The following is a 16,897-nucleotide window of genomic DNA, read 5'->3' as shown; positions in this document are numbered from 1 at the left end:
ATTTCTTTAAACGCATTCGATCTTTCGGAGGTTGAAGCGGGCTCAAGATACTGGCATCATATGAAACTAGAAAAACCTAAGGAAACCATCGGTACCAACCATGTCATACTAGCTTGTAGGGAAGGAGGCTAAATAACTAAATTTTGGCGAAGGTGATTAACATGAGCTGTGTGTTTAACAGGCTCTTGCCCACCTGGTGACAGAGAAGGACCTGGCGGAGGGAAGGTTGTATCCTCCTCTCAGCTCCATCAGGGACGTCTCTCTCACACTGGCTGTCAAGGTCAGAGCTCGGTGCACGCACACTAAAGAGCAGATGTTCCTCACCATGTGGCTTTAAGTCTAGATGTATGGGGACTTGTTAAGCTGCAAAAACTTTAATTTTCTTAAAACTTGTGCATTGCAGATCATGGAGTATGCCTATGAGCACAACATGGCAACACTTCGTCCGGAGCCGTCCGATAAAGAAGCATACCTGCACTCGCTCACCTATAGCACTGATTATGATGAGTTTGCTGTGGACTCGTACCGCTGGCCAGAGGACAGTATGACTGTGCAGTCGTGCAAACTTTAATGCACTGGACAGAGAGACAGAATGAGCCCTGGAGAGGTATGGTAACTGACATGCAATACCATCACTAGACATGATGTTGGGATATGAAAGAGGCTGTGTGTAGAATTTTCTCACTAATATATTGCTGTGAAATTAATGGTGACAACACATGTAGAGTTACTGGTCTGTATGTCTTCGATGTCTCCCTCGACAGAAGTGGAACGCATGCTGCTAGTTTAAAAATACACTGAAAGGAAGGAAGCTGATAAAATGTGGGCAGTTTGCTTTCTGTTTTTAACTTTTGAAATATTGCACTAATGGTTGTTATCACAATAGATTTTATGATAATATATCGCGGGAAAGTCCTTCACAGGTTTCTTTTAGTTGTACTGTAATAGGCCGTTACTTTATGACTGTGTCAGCTATAATCCAAAAACTCTTTGTCAAATAAAAATGGTTTTGATTAAAGCTAAGAGTTGGTAATCTTCTTCACAAACATTTTTTGTTATATTTGTTGAAATTATCTTTACATCCTGACAGCAATCAATAAATCAAATGCTCAAATAAGCGTCACTGGAGCACATTATCGGGAATTAATGGACTCCTTGCAGCCAGTCAGAATCGAGTATTCATCCAGACCAAGGTATAGTGATTGACAAATTAGTATTAAACCAAGCCAGACAAATACACGGGCTTCATGCATACAATGCACTACATACTCAATATGTGTACTATCATTCAACATACTTTTGTGTATATAAACAGTAGTATGTATCTTTTCTCACGCACTGAACTGTAATTACCATGTTACTTCCCGAGAGCCTCCTTGGATGTTGAAAATGCGTAACCATGGTAACCCGTACTAACCTCGTGTGACCAAACGATGATTTGTGAGAATAATAAAGTCTGAACACATTTTAAAACGTAATAATGCTTACTTATATTTACACTAATTGAAGCATTATTGACGTTACAGAGCTGTCCTCCGTTGTCTATTATGAACGTTGTCATTACTATCACATTGCATTGTGGGTTAATATCCCGAAATGCAATGTGTCCAGTTTACAAACTGTAATATTTCACCGCAAATAGTATAGAATTCAACGTCCTACTGGTTTCATACTAAGGTTTCGGACATAGTAGAAAATCTCACATTCTGTTGTAGCGTACTAAATAGCATGTTCGTATGGAATTCCGGATGCAACCACATAGTCAAACCGATATGTGATAGTTAACAAGGAGTTATCTATTCTACAGAATATAATCAAAAAGAGATCTGTCAGTTTTTGAGAATACATATTTGACACCATTTATGGTCCACCTTCCGATTATGTTTCTTGTTAAATCGTTGTGAATTTGCTTTGAATTTAATATTTTTTAATAAATACATGTCTTAGTGTTTTGTTTTTTTAATCTTATTTATTAAATATATTTAAATGAAAGGAGATAAGAAAAGAGGGAAAGCAAAGGGGGATGTTGGAGAGAGTACGGTAGGGAAGTAGTGAGGTGGCAGGACAGGGCGGTCCCTTATTATTCCAAGTTTGTGGGAGGAAACTGGAGCACCAGGAGTAAACCCTTACGTAAAGATCTGGCCAGAACTAGTATTTTTTTATATGTCGATGTTGTTTTTTGACAAAGACGCTAACCGGCTGTGTTTCTGCCCTGCCTCCGAGTTAGCATATTGTTCCAATATGTCCTTTTGGTCCATGATGAACATTGTGATCTTGTCCAGCTGTTTCACTGTGTCATTGTTATCAACAGCTTCCTCTCCATCTATCATTTCATATAGGTTGAGCGTTGACATCTTTATCTCTACCATTTCGACTTTGTTCTTTTTCGCTGATCTCTTAATGGCGTTACACCTCTTATCCCATATCCTTGCTTGAAGGCGCGCCTTCTTCAACTCGTTCTTGAGCTGGATCATCTGGGTGTCAGTTTGCACAGACAGGACTTCATGTTCGTTCTGCAGCTTCCGCAGATCGTTTGCCTGCTCGTGTACCGCATCCTGACCCTTACCCATTGTGTTAACATAATGGTCTCTCAAATGGAAAAGACTGTCCAAATGCTTCACGAGTGACTGCACATTATCGAAGGTTGTAATTTTTTGCACCTGTTCCATGCAGTCTTGATAGAAAGACTGTCTTTGCACCTGATGCTGTTGCTCCTGTTTCCTCTCCATCAATTTAGCAGACTCCACCTTCAGCATCTCTATGTCTGCCTCCAGTTGAAGCACCTCTTTCCTCTCCCTCTCTACTGTCTCAGCATCTTGATTAGCATCTCGAGTCTTGAGATACACATCAAAGCTGACATTTGAAACCTTGACTTTTTCGACCTCCTCGTTCAACTCATCTGTGCGCTGTTGCAAACTTTCCAGTTCCAGTTTGCGCTCCTCATACTTTGCGTTAAGCTCTCCCTGTTCCAGGCGTTGCCTCTGCGTATTGAAAAAAACAGTGTTCCACTCATTTGAGGGCGCTCCTGTCACTACACCGCTTGCCTCTGCAGGCAACCTCTTTGCAAACCTCCTCTCCTGGACACTCTTCGAGTTCATGACTCTTTGTTGCGTTTGAAGGTTTTCGGACAAAGTTAACGGTATCTTCAAGTCTTAACTTACTCGTAATGAGCCTGTGTTTGTGCCCTGTCCATATGATAAAACATCGAGCCTTTGATCAGAGCTAATACTGTATGACATCATCACATTCTGCGCCTCATACTGTATGACATCATCACATTCTACGCCTCATACTGTATGACATCATCACATTCTGCATCTCATACTGTATGACATCATCACATTCTGCATCTCATACTGTATGACATCACATTCTACGCCTCATACTGTATGACATCATCACATTCTGCATCTCATACTGTATGACATCATCACATTCTACGCCTCATACTGTATGACATTAACACATTCTACGCCTCATACTGTATGACATTAACACATTCTGCATCTCATACTGTATGACATCATCACATTCTGCATCTCATACTGTATGACATCATCACATTCTACGCCTCATACTGTATGACATTAACACATTCTACGCCTCATACTGAATGACATCATCACATTCTGCATCTCATACTGTATGACATCATCACATTCTACGTCTCATACTGTATGACATCACATTCTGCATCTCATACTGTATGACATCATCACATTCTACGTCTCATACTGTATGACATCATCACATTCTGCATCTCATACTGTATGACATCATCACATTCTACGCCTCATACTGCCATCTTCATCACATTCTGCATCTCATACTGTATGACATCATCACATTCTACGCCTCATACTGCCATCTTCATCACATTCTGCATCTTTGATACTTTTTTCAATATTTTTTTATTTTAAACTTTATTAACAAAACTCATTTACAATCTGACATCAAAATATACATTTTAAAAGGGATAAAATAATTGCAACCAAAAGTACCTCACCACTCCATATGATCTTTGGCAATGCTATTTGTCTTTGTAATGAAGTAATTCAAACTGAAAATTTCCAATTTCTTGATAAAACACATCAAAGCTGACATTTGATTTTTTAATTTTTCAATCCCCTCGTTCAACTCATCTGTGCACTGTTGCAAACTTTCCAATTTCAGTTTGCGCTCCTCGTACTTTGCGTTAAGCTCTCCCTGTTCCAGGTGTTGCTTCTGCATATTGAAACAAACAGTGCTCTTGTTTTTTGAGGGAGCTCCTGTCACTACACCGCTTGCCTCTGCAGGCAACCTCTTTGCAAACCTCCTCTCCCGGACACTCTTCGAGTTCATGACTTTTTGTTGCGTTTGCGAGGACTGCGGATATCCAAGCCGTTGTTATGATACGTACATGAAACAAAGCTGGGTTTACCGATGACGTTCACCACTCTCACTCACTCACCTGTTGCTCCTGTTTCCTCCAGTTGGAGAACCTTTCTTCCCTCTTTACCTTTTCAGCCGTTTGATTAGCATCTAACACATCAAAGCTGACATTTGATTTTTTCACTTTTTCAATCCCCTTGTTCAACTCATCTGTGCACTGTTGCAAACTACTCTCCAGTTTCAGTTTGCGCTCCTCATACTTTGCCTTAAGCTCTTCCTCTTCCCAGCGTTGCTTCAGCATATCAAAACGAACAGTGCTTCTGTCATTTGAGGGAGCTATTTATTTAGTATTTTGTGAGTGTGTAACACTGCTCAGCATGTCTGACTGAATCCAAAGAAGTGAGAAAAACAAAGAAGCATATGATACGTAACCATGGTAACCCGTACCAACCTCATACGACCAAACGATGATTTGCGAGAATAATAAAGTCTGAACTCATTTTAAAACTTAATTATGCTTACTTACGCTTACACTAATTGAAGCATTATTGACGTTACAGAGCTGTCCTCTGTTGTCTATTATGAACGTTGTCATAACTACCACATTGCATTGTAGGATAATATCCCGAAATGCAATGTGTCCAGTTTACAGACTGTAATATTTCACCGCAAATAGTATAGAATTCACGTACTACTGGTTTCATACTAAGGTTTCGGACCTACTAGAAAATCTCACATTCGGTTGTAGCGTACTAAATAGCATGTTAGTATGGAATTTGAGATGCAACCACATAGTCAAACCGATATGTGATAGTTAATAAAGAGTTATCTATTCTACAGAATATGATCAAAAAGAGTTCTGTCAGTTTTTGAGAATACATATTTGAGACCATTTATGGTCCACCTTCCGATTATGTTTCTTGTTAAATCGTTGAGAATTTGATTTGAATTTCATGTTTTGTAATAAATGCATGTCTTAGTGTTTTGTTTTTTTAATCTTATTTATTAAAGTGTGCGGGAAGAAACCGGAGCACCCGGCGTAAACCCTTAGGTAAAGATCTGTCCAGAACTAGAACCTGGCTATGAGGCATCAGTGCTCACCACTGAGCCACAAAGGGGAGAATAAAAAGAGATTTAAATGGATGGAGAGGAAAAGAGGGAAAGGGAAGAGGGATATCGGAGAGAGTCAGGTAGTGAGGTGAGGTGGCAGGACAGGGTGGTCCAGATCATTTGTTTGTAATTTTTGTATTTATTATTATTATTGCTAATTTAAAGTGTGTGGGAAGAAACCGGAACACCCGGAGTAAACCCTAGGTAAAGATCTGGCCAGAACTAGAACCTGGCTGTGAGGCATCAGTGCTCACCACTGAGCCACAGGGGAAATAGGGGTGATCCATTATTATTGCTAATTTAAAATTTGTGGGAGGAAACCGGAGTACCCGGAGTAAACCCTTACAAAAAGATATGGCCAGAACTAGAACCTGGCCGTGAGACATCAGTGCTCACCACTGAGCCTCGAGGAATAGGGGAAAAATATAAATAGATTTAAATGAAAGGTGATAAGAACTGCCTCTCACCTATGGTCATGATGGCTGGGTCATGACCGAAAGAACGAGATCGCGGGTACAAGCGGCCTAAATGGGTTTTCTCAGGAGGCAGGCTGGCATCTCCCTTAGAGATAGGGTGAGAAGCTCAGTCATCCGTGAGGGACTCAGAGTAGAGCCGCTACTCCTTTGCGTTGAAAGGAGCCAGCTGAGGGGGTTCGGGCATCTAGTAAGGATGCCCCCTGGGCGCCTCCCTAGGGAGGTGTTCCAAGCACGACCAGCTGGGAGGAGGCCACGGGGAAGACCCAGGACTATGTGGAGAGATTATATTGCCACACTTGCCTGTGAACGCCTCAGGATCCCCCAGTCTGAGCTGGTTAATGTGGCCCGGGAAAGAGAAGTTTGGGGTCCCCTGCTGGAGCTGTTGCCCCCGCGACCCGACCCCGGATAACGGGTTGATGATGAGTGAGTGAGATAAGAAAAGAGGGAAAGTGAAGGGGGATGTTGGAGAGAGTACGGAAGTGAAGTAGTGAGGTGGCAGGACAGGGTGGTCCCTTATTATTGCAAGTGTGTGGGAGGAAACCGGAGCATCCGAAGTAAACCCTTACGTAAAGATCTGGCCAGAACTAGAGTTTTTTTATATGAATTATTATTACTGCTAATTTAAAGCGCGTGGGAGCAAACCGGAGCACCCAGAGTAAACCCTTACGTAAAGATCGGGCTGGTCCAGATCATTTGTTTTTGGGCTGCTTGTGCACATTTCGGATGGGTGGTAGCTTAGAGGAGCGGCTGATCTGTCGCAGGTCAGACATCCTGGTCTCTTCATTTTTGAGCTCCAGTTTATCATGATCCTGCAGCTGTTTAACATTCCAAGATTTAGCCATGGAATATCTGGGCACCGGCTGCCTGGAATCTGCAGAGTGGTATTTGGACCCCTCCCCAACAATCCTCGACTCAGCTTTTTTTTCTGCCTGCTGTCTTTCCACCTGTACGTGCAGTTCATCTTGGCTTTGGAGTATTTCTTCATCTTTCTTGTCCTGCAGTCTCCTTTTCGCCACCTCATTTTTCTTCTCCAAATGTGAGACTACCTTGCTGTCGATGTTGTTTTTTGACACAGCCTCTGTCCTGCTGCATCTCTGCTCTGCCTCTGAGGAAGTATATCTGTCCAATATCTCCTTTTGGTCCTTGATGAACATTGCGATCTTGTCCAGCTGTGTCTCTGTGTCATTGATATCAACAGCTTCCTCTCCATCTATCATTTCATATAGGTTGAGCGTTGACATCTTTATCTCTACCAGTTTCAGTTTTATCTGTTTCGCTGATTTCCTAATGGATAGACACCTCTTATCCCATATCCTTGATTGAAGGCGCGCCTTTTTCAACTCGACCTTGAGCTCGGTCATCTGGGTGTCAGTGTACACACACAGGTCTTCATGTTTGTTTTGCAACTTCTGCAGATCGTTTGCCTGCTCGTGTACTGCATCCTGTCCCTTACCCATTGTGTTAACATAATGGTCTCTCAAATGGAAAAGACCGTCCAAATGTTTCGCGAGTGACTGCACATTATCGAAGGTTGAAATTTTTTGCACCTGTTCCATGCAATCTTGATAGAAAGACTGTCTTTGCACCTGATGCTGTTGCTCCTGTTTCCTCTCCATCAGTTTATCAGACTCCACCTTCAGCCTCTCTATGTCTGCCTCCAGTTGAAGCACCTCTTTCCTCTCCCTCTCTACTGTCTCAGCAGCTTGATTAGCATCTTGAGTCTTGAGATACACATCAAAGCTGACATTTGAGGCCTTGACTTTTTCGATCTCCTCGTTCAACTCATCTGTGCGCTGTTGCAAACTTTCCAGTTCCAGTTTGCGCTCATCGTACTTTGCGTTAAGCTCTCCCTGTTCCAGGTGTTGCTTCTGCATATTGAAATGAACAGTTCTCCACTCATTTGAGGGCGCTCCTGTCACTACACCGCTTGCCTCTGCAGGCAACCTCTTTGCAAACCTCCTCTGCCGGACACTCTTCGAGTTCATGACTCTTTGTTGCGTTTGAAGGTTTTCGGACAAAGTTAACGGTATCTTCAAGTCTTAACTTACTCGTAATGAGCCTGTGTTTGTGCCCTGTCCATATGATAAAACATCGAGCCTTTGATCAGAGCTAATACTGTATGACATCATCACATTCTGCGCCTCATACTGTATGACATCATCACATTCTACGCCCCATACTGTATGACATCATCACATTCTGCATCTCATACTGTATGACATCATCACATTCTGCATCTCATACTGTATGACATCATCACATTCTGCATCTTTGATGCTTTTTTCAATATTTTTTTATTTTAAACTTTATTAACAAAACTCATTTACAATCTGACATCAAAATATACATTTTAAAAGGGATAAAATAATTGCAACCAAAAGTACCTCACCACTCCATATGATCTTTGGCAATGCTATTTGTCTTTGTAATGAAGTAATTCAAACTGAAAATTTCTGGAGTCTTGATAAATCACATCAAAGCTGACATTTGATTTTTCACTTTTTCAATCCCCTCGTTCAACTCATCTGTGCACTGTTGCAAACTCTCCAATTTCAGTTTGCGCTCCTCATACTTTGCCTTAAGCTCTTCCTCTTCCCAGCGTTGCTTCAGCATATCAAAACGAACAGTGCTCCTGTCATTTGAGGGAGCTCCTGTCACTACACTGCTTGCCTCTGCAGGCAACCTCTTTGCAAACCTCCTCTCCCGGACACTCTTCGAGTTCATGACTTTTTTGTTGCGTTTGCGAGGACTGCGGATATCCAAGCCGTTGTTATGATATGTACATGAAACAAAGCTGCATTTACCGACCATTTTCAAACCACTCTCACTTTCTCACCATTTAGCTTCATTCCAGATGGCCATGTCGTTGAGAAATATATCCATGTATTGGAATGATCAGATGAGATGAAGATGAAAAATGAAAAGAGCCTTCTGGGTTTTTCTCGTTGGCTTGCTTTCCTCACTTCCTTTTCTCTTCTCGTGCACCGATTCGTTTAAGCTGAACAGCCAATCAGAGTGAATTCTCTCACCGACGAGCTCCGCCGCCGATTCAACCTGCTGAATCGGGCAAAAAACTTCCAACACAGGCTAGATCCGACGGTGCGGGACACACCGCAAGAGCTAGGCCAACAGACGCTCACCGACAGCCCCAAACGGTGTGGTGTGTCGGGGCCTTAAGAGCAGAGGGAGCTCGAGCAGGCAGGGGGTCTGGAACTGGGAACCCAGGGTCTAGGCTATAGACTAGAATATATTTAATTAATGAAACATTATTTAAAAGTTTTCTGAATCTGCTCTATTGATTCACAGAATATGATTTCACATGACAAACCGGCTCTATGCTTGTGATGTGTGCGGGTTTTTAATTGAAAAGACTGATCTTCTTGTGTTGCCACTGTGTACACAGGACAACTTGGCTGAATAACCTAGATCCATCTTGACTTATTATTGACGTATTGTCTTATAATGATGACTTTCATATTCTGTTTACTGATCAGGAGGGCACTCCGTTTAATATTTGTCGCTGTCCATTGAGGGGGGGGGGTTCTGAATTAAAGTTGCCTTGGCATATTGTGAAAGGAGAGAAGGGCCTCAAAAATGTCTGTAGCCTCGGGGCCTCGTGTAATATTAAGGCACCCCTGCTCGTAACGTCTCCAACAGAAGTGAAGAGTGGAGATTCTGTAGGGTTGGCTAGGCAAGACTACTTGAAACACGACAGACACACGCACACACACACACACACACATACACACACAAAGCAGCACATCTGTTTTTAAAGCATGTTTGCACATTTTCTATTTCTACCTTTTTTAACTTTTCAAATGTTCTAAATAAACAACACATCTGTCGCCTGTCCCATCTGTTATAAAGTACCAAACCCAGTCCCAGTTCATATTGAAACGTTATTACATTATCCAGCAATTGGCAAACTTCATGAAATATGAACCCATTTTACTACATTTGGACAAGTTTTTACATTATCCAACAGTTGCCACATGTCCAGTATTTACAAGAAATACCATTCTTATAGTTTCAGTGTTGTTTTTGTTTTATTTATTTATTTTGTACTGTGAGTGTGTAACACTGCTCAGCATCTCTGACTGAATCCAAAGAAGTTAGAAAAACAAAGAAGCATATAATGCGTAACCATGGTAACCCGCACCAACCTCTTGTGACCAGACGATGATTTTTGATAATAATAAAGTCTGAACTCATTTCAAAACTTAATTATGCTTACTTATACTTATACTTACACTAATTGAAGCATTATTGACGTTACAGAGCTGTCTTCCGTTGTCTATTATGAACGTTGTCATTACTACCACATTGCATTGTGGGATAATATCCTGAAATGCAATGTGTCCAGTTTACATAATGTAAAATGTTACCGCAAATAGTATAGAATTCACGTACTACTGGTTTCATACTAAGGTTTCGGACATAGTAGAAAATCTCACATTCTGTTGTAGCGTACTAAATAGCATGTTAGTATGGAATTCCGGATGCAACCACATAGTCAAACCGATATGTGATAGTTAACAAAGAGTTATCTATTCTACAGAATATGATCAAAAAGAGTTCTGTCAGTTTTTGAGAATACATATTTGACACCATTTATGGTCCACCTTCCGATTATGTTTCTTGTTAAATCGTTGAGAATTTGATTTGAATTTCATGTTTTGTAATAAATGCATGTCTTAGTGTTTTGTTTTTTTAATCTTATTTATTAAAGTGTGCGGGAAGAAACCGGAGCACCCGGCGTAAACCCTTAGGTAAAGATCTGTCCAGAACTAGAACCTGGCTATGAGGCATCAGTGCTCACCACTGAGCCACAAAGGGGAGAATAAAAAGAGATTTAAATGGATGGAGAGGAAAAGAGGGAAAGGGAAGGGAGATATCGGAGAGAGTCAGGTAGTGAGGTGAGGTGGCAGGACAGGGTGGTCCAGATCATTTGTTTGTAATTTTTGTATTTATTATTATTATTGCTAATTTAAAGTGTGTGGGAAGAAACCGGAACACCCGGAGTAAACCCTAGGTAAAGATCTGGCCAGAACTAGAACCTGGCTGCGAAGCATCAGTGCTCACCACTGAGCCACAGGGGAAATAGGGGTGGTCCCTTATTATTGTTAATTTAAAGTGTGTGGGAGGAAACCGGAGCACCCGGAGTAAACCCTAGGTAAAGATCTAGCCAGAACTAGATCCTGGCTGTGAAGCATCAGTGCTCACCACTGAGCCTCAGGGGAAATAGGGATGGTCCCTTATTATTGCTAATTTAAAGTGTGTGGGAAGAAACCGGAGCATCCGGAGTAAACCCTTACAAAAAGATCTCGCAAGAACTAGAACCTGGCTATGAGGCATCAGTGCTCACCACTGGGCCTCAGGGGAAATAGGGGTGGTCCCTTATTATTGCTAATTTGAAGTGTGTGGGAAGAAACCGGAGCACCCGGAGTAAACCCTTACAAAAAGATCTGGCCATAACTAGAACCTGGCTATGAGGCATTAGTGCTCACCACTGGGCCTTAAAGAATAGGGGAAGAATAAAAATAGATTTAAATGAAAGGAGATAAGAAAAAAGGGAAAGTGAAGGGGGATGTTGGAGAGAGTACGGAGTGAAGTGAGGTGGCAGGACAGTGTGGTCCCTTATTATTGCAAGTCTGTGGGAGGAAAACTGGAGCACCCAGAGTAAACCCTTAGGTAAAGATCTGGCCAAAACTAGAACCTGGCTGTGAGGCATCAGTGCTCACCACTGAGCCTCAAAGGGGAGAATAAAAAGAGATTTAAATGAATGGAGAGGAGAAGAGGGAAAGGGAAGGGGGATGTCGGAGAGAGTAAGGTAGTGAAGTGAGGTGGCAGGACAGGGTGGTCCAGATCATTTGTTTGTAAGTTTTTTTTTCCATTATTATTATTGCTGATTTATAGTGTGCGGGAAGAAACCGGAGCACCCGGAGTAAACCCTTACAAAAAGATCTGTCCAGAACTAGAACCTGGCTGTGAAGCATCAGTGCTCACCACTGAGCCACAGGGGTAATAGGGGTGGTCCCTTATTATTGCTAATTTAAAGTGTGTGGGAGGAAACCGGAGCACCCGGAGTAAACCCTAGGTAAAGATCTAGCCAGAACTAGATCCTGGCTGTGAAGCATCAGTGATCACCACTGAGCCTCAGGGGAAATAGGGGTGGTCCCTTATTATTGCTAATTTAAAGTGTGTGGGAAGAAACCGGAACACCCGGAGTAAACCCTAGGTAAAGATCTGGCCAGAACTAGAACCTGGTTGTGACGCATCATTGCTCACCACTGAGCTTCAAAGGGGAGAATAAAAAGAGATTTAAATGAATGGAGATAAGAAAAGAGGGAAAGGGAAGGGGGATGTTGGAGAGAGTACGGTAGTGAAGTAGTGAGGTGGCAAGACAGGGTGGTCCCTTATTATTGCAAGTGTGTGGGAGGAAACCGGAGCACCCAGAGTAAACCCTTAGGTAGAGATCTGGCCAGGACTAGAATCTGGCTGTGAGGTATCATTGCTCACCACTGAGTCTCAAAGGGGAGAATAAAAAAGGATTTAAATGAATGGAGAGGAAAAGAGGGAGAGGGAAGGGGGATGTCGGAGAGAGTGAGGTAGTGAAGTGAGCTGGCAGGACAGGTTGGTCCAGATCATTTGTTTGTAATTTTTTTTTACTTATTATTATTATTGCTAATTTAAAGTGTGTGGGAAGAAACCGGAGCACCCGGAGTAAACCCTTACAAAAAGATCTGGCCAGAACTAGAACCTGGCTGTGAAGCATCACTGCTCACCACTGAGCCACAGGGGTAATAGGGGTGGTCCCTTATTATTGTTAATTTAAAGTGTGTGGGAGGAAACCGGAGCACCCGGAGTAAACCCTTACAAAAAGATATGGCCAGAACTACAACGTGGCTGTGAGGCATCAGTGCTCACCACTGAGCCTCAAGGAATAGGGGAAGAATAAAAATAGATTTAAATTAAAGCTGCGAGCAGCGATGAACGGGCCCTCGCACCTCCAGGCGCAGTGAAACCGAAACTCTGATGAGCGCCATGATGCCTGCCACAAGACTCTACGACAAACGGTTCATGAGTTATGAAAGGGGGCGTGGCTAATGTGTAGGGGGCGGGGTTATGAATATATTTTTGCATGTACATGTCCTCAGGACTGGACCCTTATCATACCTGATAAATCTGGGACATATCAGACTATGTACAGTTGAGTTACAACAACTTCCTGTTTCATGGCGAATGGCTCAAAATGGCCGCCACACCAAGGTCAGGTCGTTCAGTGAAAACTCACCATTTTGATAAATTTTCATTCTCAAGGTCTTAAGATGGTCCTGACCAAATTTCAAGTTGATCTGATGAAATCTGTAGGAGTTCTTTAAAGTACACGTCCTACAAAACGCTAAAAATGGGCGAAAATCGCACAATAAATTCAAGATGGCTGACTTCCTGTTGAGTTTCGGGCATACCTCAAAGAGGCTTTTTTGTGCTTCTCCACATGTTACATCTGTCTGCCAAATTTCATACATGTAGGTGAAACCGGACCGCGGGGCTTAATTTTCCCAATTTTCTAGGGGGCGCTAGCGAGCCATTTTGCAAAACTCAAACCCGAGACCCTCAAAATACTAAAATTTTCACCGCGTCTGATAAGTGTTCCAAGTTTAGCAACTTTTGGGGCATGCTAAGGTCATCAAAAAGGCGATTCATTTTCATGTAAAAAAAGAATAATAAACACTACAGTTTCAATAGGGCCTTTGCTGGCCCGACGTTGTCGGTGCTCGGGCCCTAATGAAAGGAGATAAGAAAAGAGGGAAAGTGAAGGGGGATGTTGGAGAGAGTACTGTAGTGAAGTAGTGAGGTGGCAGGACAGGGTCCTCCCTTATTATTGCAAGTGTGTGGGAGGAAACCGGAGCACCCGAAGTAAACCCTTATGTAAAGATCGGGCTGGTCCAGATCATTTGTTTTTGGGCTGCTTGTGCACATTTCGGATGGGTGGTAGCTCGTCGTTCGGCGCCCAACCCGGCAGGTTGTCCCTAACAATCCTCGACTCAGCTTTTTTTTCTGCCTGCTGTCTTTCCACCTGTACGTGCAGTTCATCTTGGCTTTGGAGTATTTCTTCATCTTTCTTGTCCTGCAGTCTCCTTTTCGCCACCTCATTTTTCTTCTCCAAATGTGAGACTACCTTGCTGTCGATGTTGTTTTTTGACACAGCCTCTGTCCTGCTGCATCTCTGCTCTGCCTCTGAGGAAGTATATCTGTCCAATATCTCCTTTTGGTCCTTGATGAACATTGCGATCTTGTCCAGCTGTTTCTCTGTGTCATTGATATCAACAGCTTCTACTCCGTCTATCATTTCATATAGGTTGAGCGTTGACATCTTTATCTCTACCAGTTTCAGTTTTATCTGTTTCGCTGATTTCCTAATGGATAGACACCTCTTATCCCATATCCTTGATTGAAGGCGCTCCTTCTTCAACTCGATCTTGAGCTCGGTCATCTGGGTGTCAGTGTACACACACAGGTCTTCATGTTTGTTTTGCAACTTCTGCAGATCGTTTGCCTGCTCGTGTACCGCATCCTGTCCCTTACCCATTGTGTTAACATAATGGTCTTTCCAATAGAAAAGACCGTCCAAATGCTTCACGAGTGACTGCACATTATCGAAGGTTGTCATTTTTTGCACCTGTTCCATGCAGTCTTGATAGAAAGACTGTCTTTGCACCTGATGCTGTTGCTCCTGTTTCCTCTCCATCAGTTTAGCAGACTCCACCTTCAGCATCTCTATGTCTGCCTCCAGTTGAAGCACCTCTTTCCTCTCCCTCTCTACTGTCTCAGCATCTTGATTAGCATCTCGAGTCTTGAGATACACATCAAAGCTGACATTTGAAACCTTGACTTTTTCGACCTCCTCTTTCCACGCATCTGTGCGCTGTTGCAAATTTTCCAGTTTCAGTTTGCTCTCCTCGCACTTTGCGTTAAGCTCTCCCTGTTCCAGGTGTTGCTTCTGCATATTGAAACGAACAGTGCTCCACTCATTTTTTTGGGGCGCTCCTGTCACTACACCGCTTGCCTCTGCAGGCAACCTCTTTGCAAACCTCCTCTCCTGGACACTCTTTGAGTTCATGACTCTTCGTTGCGTTTGAAGGTTTTCGGACAAAGTTAACGGTATCTTCAAGTCTTAACGTACTCGTAATGAGCCTGTGTTTGTGCCCTGTCCATATGATAAAACATCGAGCCTTTGATCAGAGCTAATACTGTATGACATCATCACATTCCGCCTCTCATACTGTATGACATCACATTCTGCGCCTCATACTGTGTGACATCACATTCTGCGCCTCATACTGTATGACATCATCACATTCTGCATCTTTGATGCTTTTTTTCAATTTTATCATTTTTTATTTTAAACTTTATTAACAAAGCTTATTTACAATCTGACATTAAAATATACATTTTTAAAAGGGATACAATAATTACCACCAAAAGTTGGGAAGGTTTAAAGTTTCACTTGCTGTAGAATAAAACACTGAGAATAGAGACTTAAGAGAAGACTAATGTTATATGTATGTACAATGATTGTAGTATATGCGGTACATTAGTGCAAGATAACTGGATATTGCTGAAAGCTGTACAGTAAGGTGCAGACTTGTCCTTGAATATTAAACATTACTAACTGTACACATTGAATTTATGTACCGGTATAACATATGAATAATATACTATGTGTAGATACAGAGGGTCGCCTTGAGGGTCTGAAGTGCAAAAGAAAACCAGATATTATTGTAAAGATTAACAGCAGATGAATCAGTTATATATGAAATGTGATGATATTTTTCAAGATAAGTGGTTATATAAAGTGATACAGTGATACACGTACATGAAAAAAAAGCTGCGTTTACCGACTATTTTCACACCACTCTCACTCACTCACCAATTAGCTTCATTCCAGATGGCCATGTCGTTGAGAAATATATCCATGTATTGGAATGATCAGATGAGATGAAGATGGTGTGGTGTGTCGGAGCCATAAGAGCAGAGGGAGCTTGAGCAGACAGGGGGTCTGGAGCTGGGAACCTAGGGTCTAGGCTATAGACTAGAATATATCTAATTAATGAAACATTATTTAAAAGTTTTCTGAATCTGCTCTATTGATTCACAGAATATGATTTCACATGACAAACCGGCTCTATGCTTGTGATGTGTGCGGGTTTTTAATTGAAAAGACTGATATTCTTGTGTTGCCACTGTGTACACAGGACAACTTGCCTCAATAACCTTGATCCCTCTTGACTTATTCAGTCTTGTGAAGGGCTTATTGCATGGATGGAAAAAAGTACAAAATGCAAGTTTCCCTCGTAAATAATCCAAGGTACACTGTAGTGTTTGAACAAAATTATAATGCCTTTATTTTCCCATCCTGACTTATTATTGACGTATTGTCTTATGATGATGACTTTCATATTCTGTTTACTGATCAGGAGGGCATTCCCTTTAATATTTGTCGCTGTCCATTGACGGGGGGTTCTGAATTAAAGTTGCCTTGGCATATTGTGAAAGGAGGGAAGGGCCTCAAAAATGTCTGTAGCCTCGGGGCTTCATGCAATATGAAAGCACCCCTGCTCGTAAATGAAATGTGGATCGTTAGGCAAGACTACTTGCAACACGACAGACACACACACAAAGCAACGTATCTGTTTTTAAAGCACGTTTGCCCATTTCATATTTGTACCTTTTTTAACTTTTTAAATGTTCTAAATAAGCAACACATCTGTCGCCTGTCCCATCTGTTATAAAGTACCAAACCCAGTCCCAGTTCATATTGAAATGTTATTACATTATCCAGCAATTGGCAAACTTCATGAAATATAAACCCATTTTACTACATTTGGACAAGCTCTTGCATTATCCAACAGTTGCCACATGCCCAGTATTTACAG

At 42.1% G+C, this 16,897-nt stretch overlaps 4 protein-coding genes across 4 annotated transcripts in view; 1 reads left to right on the top strand and 3 right to left on the bottom strand.

The window, feature by feature from the left end:
• The window catches only part of me1 (malic enzyme 1, NADP(+)-dependent, cytosolic), a 97,229-nt gene extending 96,206 nt beyond the window's left edge, over positions 1-1,023 (top strand). The window contains exons 13-14 of the mRNA XM_074654712.1: positions 182-280; positions 404-1,023. Of these exons, the coding sequence (XP_074510813.1) occupies positions 182-280; positions 404-571 (267 nt within the window). The 3' untranslated portion in view covers positions 572-1,023. The remainder of the gene's footprint in view (positions 1-181; positions 281-403) is intronic.
• A 925-nt stretch (positions 1,024-1,948) lies between these two features.
• On the bottom strand, positions 1,949-3,275 carry LOC141778279 (coiled-coil domain-containing protein 42 like-2-like). Its single transcript, XM_074652460.1, has one exon. The coding sequence runs from the start codon at positions 3,096-3,098 to the stop codon at positions 2,160-2,162; it is 939 nt and encodes a 312-aa protein (XP_074508561.1). The 5' UTR covers positions 3,099-3,275; the 3' UTR covers positions 1,949-2,159.
• A 2,259-nt stretch (positions 3,276-5,534) lies between these two features.
• Positions 5,535-8,171, bottom strand: LOC141779701 (coiled-coil domain-containing protein 42 like-2-like). The gene has a single exon (XM_074654694.1). The coding sequence runs from the start codon at positions 7,940-7,942 to the stop codon at positions 6,647-6,649; it is 1,296 nt and encodes a 431-aa protein (XP_074510795.1). The 5' UTR covers positions 7,943-8,171; the 3' UTR covers positions 5,535-6,646.
• Positions 8,172-11,070: 2,899 nt separating this feature from the next.
• LOC141779702 (coiled-coil domain-containing protein 42 like-2-like) lies at positions 11,071-15,166 on the bottom strand. The gene is made up of 2 exons (XM_074654695.1): positions 13,846-15,166; positions 11,071-12,576 (listed from the first exon to the last, which is right to left on the bottom strand). The coding sequence occupies exon 1, from the start codon at positions 15,079-15,081 to the stop codon at positions 13,912-13,914; it is 1,170 nt and encodes a 389-aa protein (XP_074510796.1). The 5' UTR covers positions 15,082-15,166; the 3' UTR covers positions 11,071-12,576; positions 13,846-13,911.
• Positions 15,167-16,897: the final 1,731 nt, after the last annotated feature.

The sequence above is a fragment of the Sebastes fasciatus genome, chromosome 12 (assembly GCF_043250625.1).
Source record: "Sebastes fasciatus isolate fSebFas1 chromosome 12, fSebFas1.pri, whole genome shotgun sequence".
NCBI lineage: Eukaryota > Metazoa > Chordata > Actinopteri > Perciformes > Sebastidae > Sebastes > Sebastes fasciatus.
Note: the sequence above shows the minus strand (reverse complement) of the source record. Positions and strands in the feature narration are given on the sequence as shown.